Raw genomic sequence first — 15,581 nt, 5'->3', positions numbered from 1 at the left:
GGGTTTTCAATCTCAGTCCTACCCACAAAGAAAGATCATCTCCTAGTGATTTAGTAGTGTGTATCTTCTAATTTTGCCATAAATACCAGTTTTTCATTCTTTTCTTTTTTTAAACTGGGGAATGGAATTCCTTTACAAAAGATTAACTTCAGTTCCTGAACTAATTTCAGAATTATGACCATGATAAGCTTTTCTTTTTTTAAAGTGGCTTACATCAGGTCTTACTTTAAATAGAAATGGCTCATTCATGGCATTAGCAGATGTATTTATAAAAAGAGTCATGTTTCTCATTTTTTAATGGAAATTAGTCTGGAGAGTTTATCTTGGGAGAGTTCTACTTTAAAAAGAACTTCCAAGAAAGAAATCACTGGTGGCGAGGTGAGGGTTCGCAGATTTCAGTGTAAGGGCAGACTGTTACATCAGTGAAAAATTACCTTGAAAAGGCAGCATTTTAGAAAACAGAAGGTTCTGTCTGCAGCCCTTCCTCAGTCGCTGGGAGCCCATCCTTGCAGTCTGTGTTTTCCTGCTCTGCTCACCAGCTCAGTTTAGGTGTATCCAAAAATGCCCTTCCTGTGAGAAACCTTCATGGAAGCATTGCTTCCACTGGGAGTGTAGAAGTGCAGTTGGAGCAAGGGCTGGAGCAGGAGGGTGTATCTGGCTATCACTTTCATAGTAAAATATTGGGAGAGAAAATACCAGCAGCCTTAAAACTTTTGGGGTTTTTTGTTCGGGAATATTTATGCACAGTTATTTGAAAGTACGCAGTGAGGTTTCAGATATTTTCTTGGTCTCTTTCGTCAGGCCAGTGCTTGCAGAATACTTTTGTAGAAGGGATGAACTACTTACTCTATAAAACTTAGACCTGCAGCCACAAGATTAAAGTCACAGCAATAGAGCTCAGCTGCTTCCTTAGTCTCTGACTTCTTTACGCTTCCATGAAAACAGGAAGCCCATTTTTAACATTGCATTTGTATTCCTCTTAAAAGTAAAGCTGTGGGCACTGTTTTTGCTGTATCCTACGAAGTAAATGCACATAAAGATGATGTCGGTGTTGCCCAACCCCAGGGTAGCATTGCCCATCTGCTGCTCACAAAGCTCATGGGACCTGTTCCAGCATTCTCCTCATTGACTGCATTGAGTTGACTTGAGCAGAAGGATGTAATTCAATGAGGGCAAGGGTGGAAAGGGCTGTGTGAATGTGATCCAAGGCTTGCTGCTCTCAGTAAGAGCAAAATGCAAATGAGATTTTTACTACCTAGGGCTGCACTGCCATCTAGTGATGCAAAGACTCGAGGTGTGCTCTTCATTTTGTCTCCCACAGATCAGCATCTTCATGACACACTTGTCTAATTACGGGAACGACCGCCTGGGCTTGTACACCTTTGTGAACCTGGCCAACTTCGTTCATACCTGGACAAACCTGAAACTGCAAACCCTTCCCCCGGTCCAGCTGGCTCACAAGTATTTTGAGCTGTTCCCTGAGCAGAAGGACCCCCTCTGGCAGGTGAAGGCTGAGCAAGAGATCAGAAAAAAATGTCTTGGTGGTTTTTTTTAAATTCTTTGTTTCAGCTTCCTGTAGAGAAAAGCAGTTATGTTTTTAAGTTGGTTCCATAAAAGAGCCAGCTTAAGCTTCAGGGTGTGATTGTGTTCCCTGTCGCTTGTAAAAGGCTGTGAAATTAATATGCATTAAGATGTGCAATTAAAATTATCTTTAATTAGGTTTTTTCCGACTTTACTTGCCTTTAAAAATATGGGGAAAGACAGGCAAGTGCATGTTGTGTTATTTTTCTTCTCCTTTTGGAACTAGCAGGAATAAAGCATTTGACAGGCAGATTTATATGCATCTTCTAGCAATTAAAGAAATGAGGTTTTCTCCAAGTGTGTAAAGAGAAGAGGGCATCCAAAAAGAGAAAAGAGCATTAAGACCATGGATACCCTAATTAGCCAAGTGGAAGCAGATGAGATAAATCAGAAAGTTCACAATTGGCTGAGAACTGCCTGAGGAAGAAGTTTGCCGAGAAGCTGTAGGTACCTGAATGATATTAACCCAAATAAAATCTTTTTAAGGTGGCTTGGTAGAGATACTCTAAGAAGCAAACTTTACTAAATCAAACATAAAAATGTCTTTAAGTTTGCTTACTCAAATGTTTTCCAGCCTTGGATATTGAATTGCCAACTTAGAGTCTGAGATTGCAAATTTGTACTTAAATATGTGTCTTGAAATTCATGCTGGTTTTTAATAAAACATTGAACTAGAGGGAAAAATGTCAAGGATTTTGCATAATACTAAGAATTATTTTAAAAATGGAAATTAGCCTGGAGCCACATTACTTGAAAAATTATAATTACTTAGAAAAGACACTTGTAAAATACAGGGACTAAGATATACTGTATGTGGTGTATTTGTGGTGTATTATGTTTTGTATAATTAATGTGATTTTGAAGACAGGTATATATTTTTAAGCCTAAAAGGGGTACATGGAGATAATTCCCTTCATCTCAGTGCAGTATTGCCAGACAACAGTGTCAAAAACTGTCTGTGAGTAGCATTTCCAGAACAAATTTAAACTGATTCAATTGTAAAGCAGCAAAGCCCCCAAAGGTTAATATTAGGTACTGGTTTGAATTGGAGGATCAGAATATGAATTTGTGAATAGAAAGCCTTAAATCATAATTAATTTACTCCTTTAGTTTAAAAAATGCAGCATATATAGTGTGGTAGCTGTTACAGGAATGGGGCAACTATATATGTGTACAATCCTTCTCCTTAAAATAAATTGCAAATACTTAAGACACTCAGGTTCTGACCTGGTTATGTTGGAAATACAATTCTGAATCACTGGAATAGTTCTGGAATGCACAACTTAGTTTTCAGTCATAAAGAAAAATAATAACTTCAGGTAAGAGTATTTGTACATGGGTGAAAAATAGGTAATTTATATAGAAGGGTAGCTTAAGAACCTTATCAAATGTGATTGCCAAGGAACTTCTGAGTTTTCCTTCCTGTTTTAGAACCCCTGTGATGACAAACGGCACAGAGATATCTGGTCTAAGGAAAAAACCTGTGATCGGTTGCCAAAATTCTTGGTTGTAGGACCCCAGAAAACTGGTGAGATTTTCTTGTATTCCAACAAGATAGACTGTGTGTAAGTTCAAATAAGTAAAACAGTTAATCAGTGTTGACTCAGGCTGCTGTGTAGAGATCCTGATCATCTGACAGCATTTTTTTAATTTCAGCAAATATAGCTTAGTAATGTAACTTACAACAGCAGTCAGTACACATTGAAAATGCAGGGTTCAGGTGTGTTTTTAGCAGCTTTACATCAAAATAAGTAAATTTTGATAAAGAGATGAACTAGATAGACAAGCTCTTGTCAAAGTGCAAAAAGGAAAGGACAGGACAGAGACATCTTTCAAATAGATTGGATTCTGAATTGCAAGTTCTTGTCTTGCCTGTGTCTCGTTTATAGAATCTTGTTATTTCTTGGCCTTTTTTTCAAGCCAGAAAGTTCCTAATGGACTGTTCTAATTACAAGATTGCAGTAGTTTATAAATTGACTTAATGGTTATTTTTCTTCTCCGTAATCAGAAAATTGCATGTAAGCTTCCTTTCATCTTCACCAATCCCCAATAGCTACTGAATGCAAGATTTTTAAATATTTTTGTGACAGTCTCGTATACACAAGTCATTATTTTTAAAACACAGCTATTTTAAGTAGGAAAAACAGATTTCAACACTGGCACTCCAGTGTCTGTGTTAACTATTTACAGTTCTTTAATTGTCCTAATTCTAAAAGCTCAGAAAGTGCAGGATCTTAGGTGGCATAAATCAACATCTCCTCAGTGAAATGAAATGGAATAAAGCTGATTTAGTCCCATCTGTGACTATGATCCCCCCAGAAATGTGTGTATGTGTATTTTTATTTTACATCTTGGACTTTTATCCCATTTGCAGGTACTACAGCCTTGTATTTGTTCCTGATCATGCATCCTTCAATCATTAGTAACTCCCCCAGCCCAAAAACCTTTGAGGAGGTACAGTTCTTTAATAGAAATAACTACCACAGGGGGATTGATTGGTAAGATGGGTTATTAGTATAAATATAAAAGTTTCTATATTGTGAACAATAGAAAAATGACATTACTGTTGGTAATGGTAACTGTGCCTATATAAAGTGAGATAAGAAATAACCTTCAGTGTCCTTCTGAAATGAGAAATAAATGCAAGTGAATAATGATCTTACTACAGAATATCTTAAATGCACTAACTTTTGTGGGGCTGTCTTGTAAATATCCAGGTATTAATCTGTGCAGAACAGTAACAAAATGTGTATTTCTCGTTACACATGCCTTTGAAGGTGGGACAGTAATGGTTGTTAGTTGTATATATGGACACAAAAGTTATGTTCCTGCTGGAAATCTTATTTCTTAAGAGAAAAATATACTATCAGGGAGAGGCATTTTTTCCTTTAAATAGGGTATGGCAATAGTAATAATGTTAAATGGGGGGCAGGGAAAGCCTCTCAAAATGTTCTTTGAAGATCGGGTAATGAGGAGAACGTGTCTCTGTGGGTCAGTAAGTGGTGCTGAGACAGAGCCTGGATCCCTGCTGCCATGTTCACTGTGGCTCCCTGGGAGTCACCAGGCACAGCTGCCCTTGAAGGTCACTCCTCATTCCTCTGCTTCCACAAAGTGCTGCACTGTAAAGCACTGCAGCATGAAAGCTGGTGACATGCTGTGGTGGCTGGGGAGCACCAGTGAAGAATTATTGATTTCTTGTCTTGTTTCTTTATTTTGCCCCCAGTTTAAGGGAAAATACTTTTATTGCCTTTGACTTTGTATTCATCCATAAAATTAACAGGGTGAACGCTGTTCTGTGGTCTCAGTGCAGACACATCAGATCCAATTTGTTTGTACGTCACTCGTTTTCCCAGAGTTGGAATTGCTGCAGCACATTCCCGCTGGGAAGGGTGGTGAGTCAGCCAGTTGTGCCAATGGAGAGGTGCTGGATAAATGACTGGGAGTGGGAAATTGCTGCTGAAGCGTTTGCAATCAGTGAGGAGGACGTGCAGGCGAGGCAGAGCAGCTCCACGCTGATGGAGCAGCCTAAGTACAGCAAGCCCATTCTTCCACAAAATCAGTGTTCTCAGGTTGCTGGAAAACTACTGTGCTGCTTCTCTCTTTCCTCCTGCCTTATCCCCTTCCCTAAGGTGCAGGTACAATTTGGCTGCCACACATGTCAAATTACCTTCATCTTAATGTGGCACTGGTGCATAAAGCTCACACTGGTCAGCCTGTCTAGACCAGGCACATCCCTTTGACAGGTTCTCACTACAGCACCAACTATGTGCCCCACTATCCCTGCCAGGTTCCCACAGTTAAGTCTTGGATCCTCTGAACTCCCTGTTTGTGTAGTTGCCTCATTCTTAGATTAAAGTTCTGTCTGCCAGATGGATCTCTCAGACCACCTAGTCTGATAGTGTATTTCAATGCTGGCTTCCCACTTTGTAATTAGATACAAGGGGCTCTCCTTATTAGTCCATTAATTGGCTGGGATTCCTGCAAGAATAACAAATAACAATCAGTTCGATTTCGTTTACAGTTGTGGAGACAGGGCTTTGTCCCTGAGCTGACGCTCACTTAGTCTTTGTCCAAGCTTAGATTTAGAGCAAGGCCAAGTACAGAAACAGAATAGGGTTCTTTTAGCCCTCAGAACCTCAGTATTGCTGTTTTGAAAGTGGTATAGATGTAAATTATAGTCTTCCAATAGACATGGCAGAATAGTGAGATGAGAACATATCCTGCTGCTGTTGAAGTGGAGAAGTCTAAATAGACCAGTCCTGCATTTCTTTATGTAAGCTCTGTTACAGGTTTCTTGGACAAGTTTCTTTAAAGCCTTCTCAGCTTTGCCTTACTGAATTTAATAATTGTCTCATGAATGAGGGACCAAGCGAGACTTCTGCAGTCCACGTCCAGCAGAAATGCTGACCCTAAACTTTGGAACCTCTTGATACCACACCTAGTCCAATCTCTTTCCAGTTTTCACTGATAGCACATCAATGCCCACTTTTTTTGAATCTTCTGTGTTACCTAAAGAATCAATTCACTTTTTTTGTCCAAAATCAGTGTAGTGCCACGTTTGGTGTTAAAGGCTTATAGTCTTCATTGCCTTGTATTTATCATTCTACTTCCAGGACTTCAGTACAACAGCATAGTAACTTCACACGTGATCTAGAGCAGATTTGCCCCTAGTGCCTGTTGCCTCTCCCCAAGCTGGCCTTCTCCTTTCCTGGTAAAGCATTCTGAGGCCACACAGTCAGGCTGAGTCATTAGCTTCTAATAATTTTTTGAGTAAAAATGGGTACAGCTTTGTCTTTCTCATCAAATCAGCCCTAATACTTCTGGGAAATAAAAGTCCATTGACTTCAATGGTTACAATTTCAAAGCCAACAAGAGCATGTCATTTGATTTAGAAGTAGCTCGCTTGTATGAATAGAACAAAGTCCAAGCACTGGAAGAAATCTCAGTCCTTAATCATGGTCTTCAGAAGAGGCTGTTTTAAATAACATTTATTTTCTCAATACAGGTTAACTGAAAAGTCAGGAGGGACAAAATTTCCCATTTATTGTTCTTCCCAGCAATAAGAAGTGGTCTGAGGGCCAGGGATAAAGAAGTCCTTGTATGACAAAGCAATTGCAGGAATTTAACTACGACTTCATAATGGATGAGGAAAGCTCACAAAAAACCCTAAAACAACTACAACTCAATTTTCCCCAAAAATGTGACTCTCAGAAAAATAAGGGAATTCTGTCACTGCTTTGAAACCTTTTACCTGACGAAGCTGTGTGGGATTGTTTCAGTGCCTCTTCCCCACATAAACAGCCTCTTTTCAGTGAAAGCAATTCTGATACTAAGTAGCTTTTTCTTAGAGTATTGCACTTCAATTGATGTCAGCAAAAGGCCAGATTTGGAAAACCCAATTTCTGTTCTGCCTGAAAAGTGAGAACTTGCTAATTTTAAGATACACAAATACTGTAACATTTTTATCCAGTTAAAAAAAATCGCTGCAATGTCTAGTTACATGTAGTGAGAGGCAAGCTAGTACCAAGTAAAATATGATTAAAAATGCAATGTAAAATTTGGTTTGCCTTTTGGCTTTTATTTTAAGTGAGTATTCTAGAATAAAATATGCTTAACAGATTTATCAGCCTTTGTGGGATTTTTAAGTAGTTCTGAGAATGATGTTGCTTTCCCAGGTACATGGATTTCTTTCCCACACCTTCTAATGTCACCACTGACTTCCTCTTTGAGAAAAGTGCCAATTATTTCCATTCTGAGGAAGCTCCCAAAAGAGCTGCTTCCCTCATCCCCAAGGCCAAGATCATCACCATCCTCATCGACCCGTCTGACCGCGCCTATTCCTGGTACCAGGTATGCACTTGGGAGAACATGGGCAGGCACCAGTCCAGGTTTCCACCTTGAATCCTCTCTGTATATCCTCTCAGGGTCTATCTGTATAAAAGGGTCGCATAGCACCAGCTTTTGTTCATCAGTCAGTGACCATATGTGATCACCCTTGGGCTGAGATATCTGTTGTTTAAACCTGAAAATATTTTAAGGGTTAAAATAACAGAAACCACTTTTTCAAGTTTACCTGTAATGTAAAAGACAGTTACTTAGTCAATTGATTTACATAATCAGCACATACAGAAATTAGTATATAGACACAGTTATCTAGTTCATGCTCAAAATACAAGGTAGGTTAAGAAATTTTTGTCAGTAGGAGCAACCAGTTTGCCTTGTTCTCCCAGCTTTTGCAGTCTGTAAAGTTCCAGCAGTGTCACTTCTTTTACAGCATCAGCGATCCCATGAAGACCCCGCAGCTCTGAAATTCAGCTTCTATCAGGTGATCACAGCTGGCCCTCGAGCCCCCTCTGAGCTCAGAGCTCTCCAGAAGAGATGCTTGGCCCCTGGATGGTATGCTACCCACATTGAAAGATGGCTCACTTACTTCCCACCTTACCAGGTGAATAAGACTCTTGACATCCTCATCATATATATACACTGTCCTAAAAGTTTACGTTTGTAAAAGTCTTGCCTACTGAGTGCTGATCTCGGGGATATCCTACAAATCATTAATCTCCTTCTGGCCCCATGTAAGATCAAGCCTCAAAAGATGCACATCCTAAGCCCTGAACATCATGTGATAACACCAGACCAGCCAGACAAAATCACATGATTGGTATCTCCTTGGGAGATTTATTTCTGGAATGGAATTTCGTGACATTGGCAGCGTGTCTGGCACCGCTCCGCACCCAACAGTTAGAGGGAGGTTGGCTGCAATCCCAACCTTCTGTTTATCCAGGACTCCTGTAGCTGAGACAAGTTGGCTGGAGTCCGCACCTTCTGTTTTCCCAGAGTGTGTCAAGAAAGGTCTGATGCATCTAGCTGGTGGTATTCTCCACATACTCTCTTTTCAGCCAGCCTTGCATCTCTCTTCATGAGACACACAATGCTGTAATATCCTGACTCTCGTATGAAATTCTCCTCGTTATGTTTTCATTTGCTTTTCTCCACAAGTTACCCGTGAACATTGAATAATATGCATTCTCATGCAGATTTTTGCCAGATTTTATGTCCCACAGTGATAGTGAAGAACCAGCCCTGGTAGCCTTACCTTTTATCTAGAAAAGTAGTAGCCATTAGTAAGGTTTTTTCTTGGCTGGACCAATCTCTCTCAATTTCCTGCCAGTATTTCTTATCTTTCTAGATCCTTCACTGCCATTTCTCTGTTGTCACAACAGCTTCCAATGCAATATAATTTCACATTTAATTAAGATGCTATTTACTCTGCTCCCAGGTCATTAATGATGATGACAATTAAGACTGGGCCCATTATTGTTTCCTGGGGCAGTACTCTCTATATAATGAAGGAGTTTGACAGAGGTGGAAGTTTCAGTTGCAAGCCTGAAATAATGAATTCCAAATTAAACTGCCATTTATTTTCTCTGTTGTAGTTGCTAATTATTGATGGACAGCAGCTGAGAACTGACCCATCTACCGTAATGGATGAAGTACAGAAGTTTCTGGGAGTCTCTCCTCATTATAATTACTCTGAAGCCCTAACGTGAGTTAATTAGTTCATCATTTTCACATGTTTCTACATTCCTAAAATACCAGCTAGTCTGTAAGTCAGCTCCCTGTAGAATAAAGCCCCTCACAGTTCTTTGAGCTGTCAGTAGGGTGAATTGTTCAGAACACAATTTGGGGTTCAATTTTCCATGAATCATTCACTGAGCCACTTGGCTGTTACAGAAGTAGAGCCCTGACAGACAAAGTGCTGTTTTGTGAGAATTGTATATGAATTTTGAATGGATCAAAAGGAATTTTACTTCCGTGAGTGGAACATGGAATGTTGATATGCATAAATAGAAAGCAAATAGAATTAATTTCTCTTTTTTTTAGCATTAGCTGAAAAACAGATACAGTTATCAGTCAGGAATGTAACATCCACTCCTTTGGATTCCGACTCCTAGATTTGGTTACACACAAATTTTACACCACACAATGTTTGTTTCAGATTCGATTCACATAAAGGATTCTGGTGTCAGCTCTTGGAAGAAGGAAAAACCAAGTGTCTTGGAAAGAGCAAAGGCAGAAAATATCCTCCTATGGATTCTGAGGTAAACCATTATGCTCATTGGCATTGTATGGGAATTCAGTTGGCACATATGGGACATGACAGAGGCAAAATCATGAGGACAAAATCAGAGAGGACAAAATTAAGGAGGTGTTAATTATTTGGGTGCCTTTCCCTACAAAGGAGATGTTTAAGATAGCCGTGGAGTGCATAGACTTTCAGTTCTTTATTTCAAATGTGAAGATTAAGTCATTTAAAAAGTAACAGCAACAAAAAACCCCCACAAATTCTAAAACTTGGTGCCCCTTAGAAAACTAAACTTGCTGCTCCTGAAGCCCTGTCCCCTTTACCTTATGGACTTCAGCAGCAGAGGTTCCACAGTACAGGTTTTCTTCTCATGATCAGATGGGTATATTTGTGTGGCCCCTTGTCTTTAAGACTAGTTAGACTGTGACAAGTAATGCAGACACTCCTATAATCCAGTTTTAAGAGAGGTTAGATTCTGTTTCTATGAATGTTATAAGTACCTTCCTCAGACAAATGCCCAAATGAGGAAATTTCCATCAGATCAAATGCTGCAGCCTGTACCCAAGGGCAATTCAGTCTCCTATTCTAGCTGTAACTTTTATGTTGATTCTGTCTTGTATTGCCATTTCATTTAGCCTGACTAAAATGCAAATAAAAACTTACAGTTTGAATAGCAGTAAGAATTAATGTACCAGGTAAGCTGGGATTTTTTTCTCACAGTACTTATAAATAACTTCACATCAGTAGAGTCATACTGATACAAAATCATTAGGTGAGAAGGATTTTGGTCAGAGATAAGACTATGTTTGTGTAAACTCTTGTCTTTTTCAACTCTAAATACTTCTGGAAATGGGGGTTGCTAACTGATACATGTCAACATACAAAGATATTTTAGAAGCTGTTATTTCAATCACATTGCAATAAAAGTTTCTGCATCACCTTCAGTGTGATTCTAAATTTACAAGACTATCTAAGAGTAGAATCAAATTTTGCTTTGACTTTGGTGTTCGTTTTGGACAACCTTTGTTTCCCTTGAAATTACCTCTTAAGAGTTCAGCTCCTTGCATGCAGTAGGTAGCGTAAAACAATATAGATTGCATAAGAGGAAGTCAAGTTTTCACACAGGTCAAACCAACTTTGAAACCTTGAATTCACAGCAACTGCAGTAGAGCATTTCATTAAATAAAACCTCCTCCTTTTGTATCCATCAGTGCAGGGCCTTTCTGTCAAGCTACTACAGAGATCACAATGTGGAACTGTCAAAACTCCTCCACAAACTGGGACAACCCCTGCCATCGTGGCTGAGACAGGAGCTACAGAAAGTGAGATAGCAGTGGAAGAGAGCTTTTTGAAATCTCCCTTCCACATTTCAGTCATCATACCTGAACTTTCCAGCAGCTACCAGAAGGTCTTGTAAGATACACCTCTTCAAAAAAGTGTGAAGGATAGAAGTTATTTCCATATGCTGGCATGTGGATTGTAAAAATACATGTGTTTCTTAGAGCTCTGGTGGGCCAAATCTTTCTCATTAACATTTCTGGGCCTGTGGACTTGTGGACTACTGTGCACATATGTGGAAGTTATTTACAACTGGTATAAGCGTCAGAGATACACGACCTGTCCAATTTCACGGTAAATATTCACATTTTTATATATCACTTTTAAAGTATTGTGTCTCATGTAGGTTTTGTAGCCCTTTGTTGGACCACTGACAGTTTTTCTTAGGATTTGATTATTGTGTTGCATAGGATAAGATAACTTAATGTAGCACAAAATGCCCAGAGTACTTCTGCCTTTGGAATCAGCTTGCTAATGCCCAAAACGCGTGCAAACCCAGGGGAGCTGTACAGTTACCATGTGTCATTTAGCTGTGAGTGGCAACAAATGCACCCAGCAGCATATGGAATCCACAGGTGTAGAAAGAAAACCACAAACAAGTAAAACAGAACTTACGATTATATCCTGTAACAACAAACCCTTAGAGTGTGGGAAGGGCCTTTGTCTGTAATTAATATGTCTGGTTTTGTACCGACTGAGATGTGAATTATCTGAGCAGAAATTTAACTGGATGTGTGAAGCACACGAGTTGCAGTATTAGACTTCGACAACCGTGACCCAAACTGGAGCAGGGCAAGGAAGATGATTTCCACTCCTGTCAGCAGCCAGATCTGGACACATCACTGTGGGCTTACATTTCTGAGTCAGGAGTGACTCCACTGAAATAAATGAAAAACTCATAAAAAGCAGAAAAAGATCCTTACTTTTATTGCCTTAATTTGCACCACTGTTTTTTGCTTAATTTATTTGCTTTTAACCTATGGTTTTCCCCCCACAGCCTCATCAAAATTGTAGCATCTTTCTGCAACCTTCAGATTACGTCAGCAGCAAAAATTACCAGATTTCCAGATGAAAATACCAGTTCTGTTTCCAGATATGTTAAACATATTTGGTATTAAATATTAGGAATAAGCTTTCGAGGGGGGAAAAAAATAAACGCAGCGTGTAATCATGGTAGAAAATTACACTCGAATCATGGGAAAACACAAATATCCGCCCTTGCAGGCAGATTATTTATGTGATAGTTCTCAACAATACATCTCTCAATGCATCAGATTAGATGGGAGATAAAGTCTAATCAATAGTGCTTAGAAGTTGAGGAAGATCATTGGAAACTTCAGCTAAATGTGGCCTTAAAGCTCCTCACTGAACTTTGGCTCTGAGTGTTTCTAAAGGTATGAAGGGTTAGCGAAAAGAGAACTACAGTACTAAATGCAAGGCTTTATACAGTAGCTCTGTAATGTTTTCATCATTTGTTTCAGGGTGAATACTTAAAATCATGCATCAAATGGTGGAACAACTTCCTATTGTCTCAGTGCTGTTTTACGACATTTATGTAATCATACAATTTAACTTTCAAGGTAATGAAATGGAAACCAGTGTGTTATTTCCTAAACAGAGAACAGATGTTGAGATCCTTACTGTACCTCTAACTGGTAATCTTTATTATTTATTGATTTTGTCTGTGTAATGCGTGGTTTTGATAGGCCTGTAAAGAAAAAAATCTAGACAAATTTGCTGTATATAACAATATTCTTTACGCAGCACATTTTTGCTAAGAGAATATGCATGATTAAGGATGAGGACCTACTAGAGTAGACATTTTTTGAGATGAACATCTCTATTGTTTATTAGAATGAGAATTTCATTTCACTTTAAATATTCAGTCATATGGATTTGTCTCAAAAGCTGACTTGTCTTAAAGTACTTATTTGAGAAAAGAAACACTCTGGATTCTGAACACCTGTAAAAGCAAGTACTCTGCATGCTATGGACAGCTCGTGCATCCTGCAAGCATCCATATAGATTTGTTACAGCTAAATTGAATAACTGGAGAGAATGCCTGGGGTTTTCATCCTGTCATGATTGATTTTACTCGATACAACCTGGTGTAACATCAGTCAAACATTTTAAAAATGCAGGGATTGCACAAAGCTCCTGTTGTGCAGGGCTGCCTCAGTTACACTCAAGAACGTGGAGTAACAGCATTATAAAATAGAGGAAAATGGAAAAAACCTTGGGCACTATCAAGTGCCTAATGTTTTCAGGGTGAGAACACAGATTGAGTGCCTCTTACATGCAGGAGGAATGGCCTTCAGCCACATTCCTAGTTCATTCTTTGTTTTAAAGAATTCCCTCTCTGTCTTCTTGCCCTGGGAAAGCAAGGCCCTGAATGAGTGGGCAGTCAACGACAGAGTGGTGACATTGGTCACATTGTCCCCTGGGGAATTTTACAGCCCATCTGTGGTCACCATGAGGCACTGGGACAATAAATCCTCCACACGTATGGCCTTGGGTGGATTATTACTTGTTTGTGAAAGGATGGTATGAAGCCATGGGGGTTTTATTCCAGAACTATTCTATTTACATGTGTTCTTACATTTAACAGGAGCCTTTAAGAAGCACTTTTAACATGCAGCCAACTTGGTGGAGGAGGAGGAGGCTGAGCACACCATGCAGACAGCAGCTGGGTGTGTGTCAGGGGATGCACATAAGTACAGTTGAGTAACCAGGTCATACCACACGAGTTACCTGACAAAGTATAACCTCTTCCATTCACAGTTTACCTGCAGTGTTTGATTTCCAGAAACAGACTATCAGTGTTAGTACTCTTAAAAATCTGGATTTGTTACAATGAATCTGTTTGCTAGTCCAAGTCAGATGTTTTATTGTGGCTGGTAACACAGCCATAGTTTCTGTTCCCCTGGTAGGTAACTGCACAAGCAATTTCTTTAACAACTGCTTGATTTTGTGAGTTTCATCTTCATTTTCATAAACATGATTCTGAAATTTGCTTTCTGCAGACATCAGTGCCATTAAAAAACAATGTGGTTCTGAGCAGATATTCACCATTTGGGGGTGTAAACACAGAGCCTGATCTGAAATCACCTAATTATTTGAGCTAACATTCCTGAGAATACTGTGACATTTTCCCAGTTCTACTTGTGCAGAAAGAATTAGTTTGAATGATTTGCAGACTATCTTGTACAGAATATCCTTTTTCATTGCTTAAAAATGTGAAACTTCCTCAGGAAGAAATTAAATAGATATTTCAATGTTTATAGATGTAATACTCTTGTCATTCACATTGAATGAAAATTGCTGGAAACATTTTTCTCAGAGTTTTTTTTTAATAAAAAATAGATATTATTCTGATAGTGGCATGGTATTTGAAGTGCAACAATAAACTCTGATAAGAAAATGTAGTGCTGTGTGGAAGTGACTTTCATGTTCACAGAAGATGTCCTTTTCCAGGTTGGTTAGCAGCTATTGCAGCTTGACACTGAGCTACAACACAATCCAGCAGCACAGGAGCAGCATGAAATGTTTTCAGAAATGAAAAATACTGCTTACTCTTGCTGTGAGTGAATATTGCTGCTTTATGCAGCTGCTTGTTTTACTCCTTTTGCTTCCTGCTTACTTTTTATTTCTTGTGCCAGCACTTGTTAATGCGCTGGAGAAACATCTCCAGAGTTTGCTATTTTTAAGATAACAAGGAAAATTTATTCAAATCATTTGCCTTGGGGATTCAATAGTTGTGCCAATGCATCAGCCTACACAGACATGAGAAAAGCTTTCTTTGGAGAAACCTCTAAAGATGGTATCAATGTCCAAAGGAAAATTCACGTTTATCAACAAACAGAACAGAATATAAAAACGTATTTACCTAACTGGGCAAAAGCTGCTTAGAAGTGTGGGTAATAGGATATTAACAAAATATGGAATTCATTACAGAGAAATGATGCAACTTAAAATTATAGAGATGGGTATTATACAAGAAGTTTAGACTTCTTAATCTCTTAAAGAAACAGTAAAGTAATAATAGATAGTAAGAAAAGGGGAAAGATCTTTGCTACAAATAATACCTTCTTGCCCTCTGATTTATCCACTTTCACGTAATGTTTCTTTTCAGTTCTTCCAGTCCACAAATTCCTGGAGCTCAAAGGCAAAAGACTTTATGTTTTTTTTGTCTCTGTGGGCAATATGGATGTAGAAAGCACAACAGTCAGGGAAGGGCAAATCGCAGGGGTAGGAAGGTAACCAACAGCTGAAACCAAGGGCTAGGGAAACCTGAAGGGGGGAGGAATTCAGACAAAGTAAGAGTGATCATCTAAAAAACGTGCATTGAGCTTGACTCTTCCCTGGGCTGAGGACGGCTGATAATCGTTAAATAAGCTGCTGTGCTGTATAGTAATTAGGGGAGATTGAGACTTGACATGAGGAAGCATTTCTTTATGAGATGGTGTTCAGACACTGTAACAGGCTCCCTGGAGAGGTGGTTGATGCTCCAGGCCTGACAGTGTTTAAAAATCATTTGGAAAATGCCTTTAACAACAGGCTTTAACTTCCGGTTGGC

The 15,581-nt window shown here is 39.1% G+C and overlaps 1 protein-coding gene across 2 annotated transcripts in view; it reads left to right on the top strand.

Annotated features, from left to right (window-relative positions):
* LOC125326473 (bifunctional heparan sulfate N-deacetylase/N-sulfotransferase 3) overlaps nt 1-14,430 on the top strand; it is a 111,380-nt gene extending 96,950 nt beyond the window's left edge. For both annotated transcript variants that reach the window (XM_048304767.1, XM_048304766.1), the window contains exons 7-14: nt 1,322-1,504; nt 3,013-3,109; nt 3,956-4,079; nt 7,257-7,431; nt 7,856-8,026; nt 9,018-9,127; nt 9,581-9,683; nt 10,879-14,430. In XM_048304767.1, the coding sequence (XP_048160724.1) occupies nt 1,322-1,504; nt 3,013-3,109; nt 3,956-4,079; nt 7,257-7,431; nt 7,856-8,026; nt 9,018-9,127; nt 9,581-9,683; nt 10,879-10,998 (1,083 nt within the window). In that variant the 3' untranslated portion in view covers nt 10,999-14,430. The remainder of the gene's footprint in view (nt 1-1,321; nt 1,505-3,012; nt 3,110-3,955; nt 4,080-7,256; nt 7,432-7,855; nt 8,027-9,017; nt 9,128-9,580; nt 9,684-10,878) is intronic.
* The last annotated feature ends 1,151 nt before the right edge of the window (nt 14,431-15,581 follow it).

The sequence above is a fragment of the Corvus hawaiiensis genome, chromosome 5, assembly GCF_020740725.1.
Source record: "Corvus hawaiiensis isolate bCorHaw1 chromosome 5, bCorHaw1.pri.cur, whole genome shotgun sequence".
In the NCBI taxonomy this organism is placed as follows: domain Eukaryota; kingdom Metazoa; phylum Chordata; class Aves; order Passeriformes; family Corvidae; genus Corvus; species Corvus hawaiiensis.
This window is presented reverse-complemented; position numbering and strand designations above follow the sequence as displayed.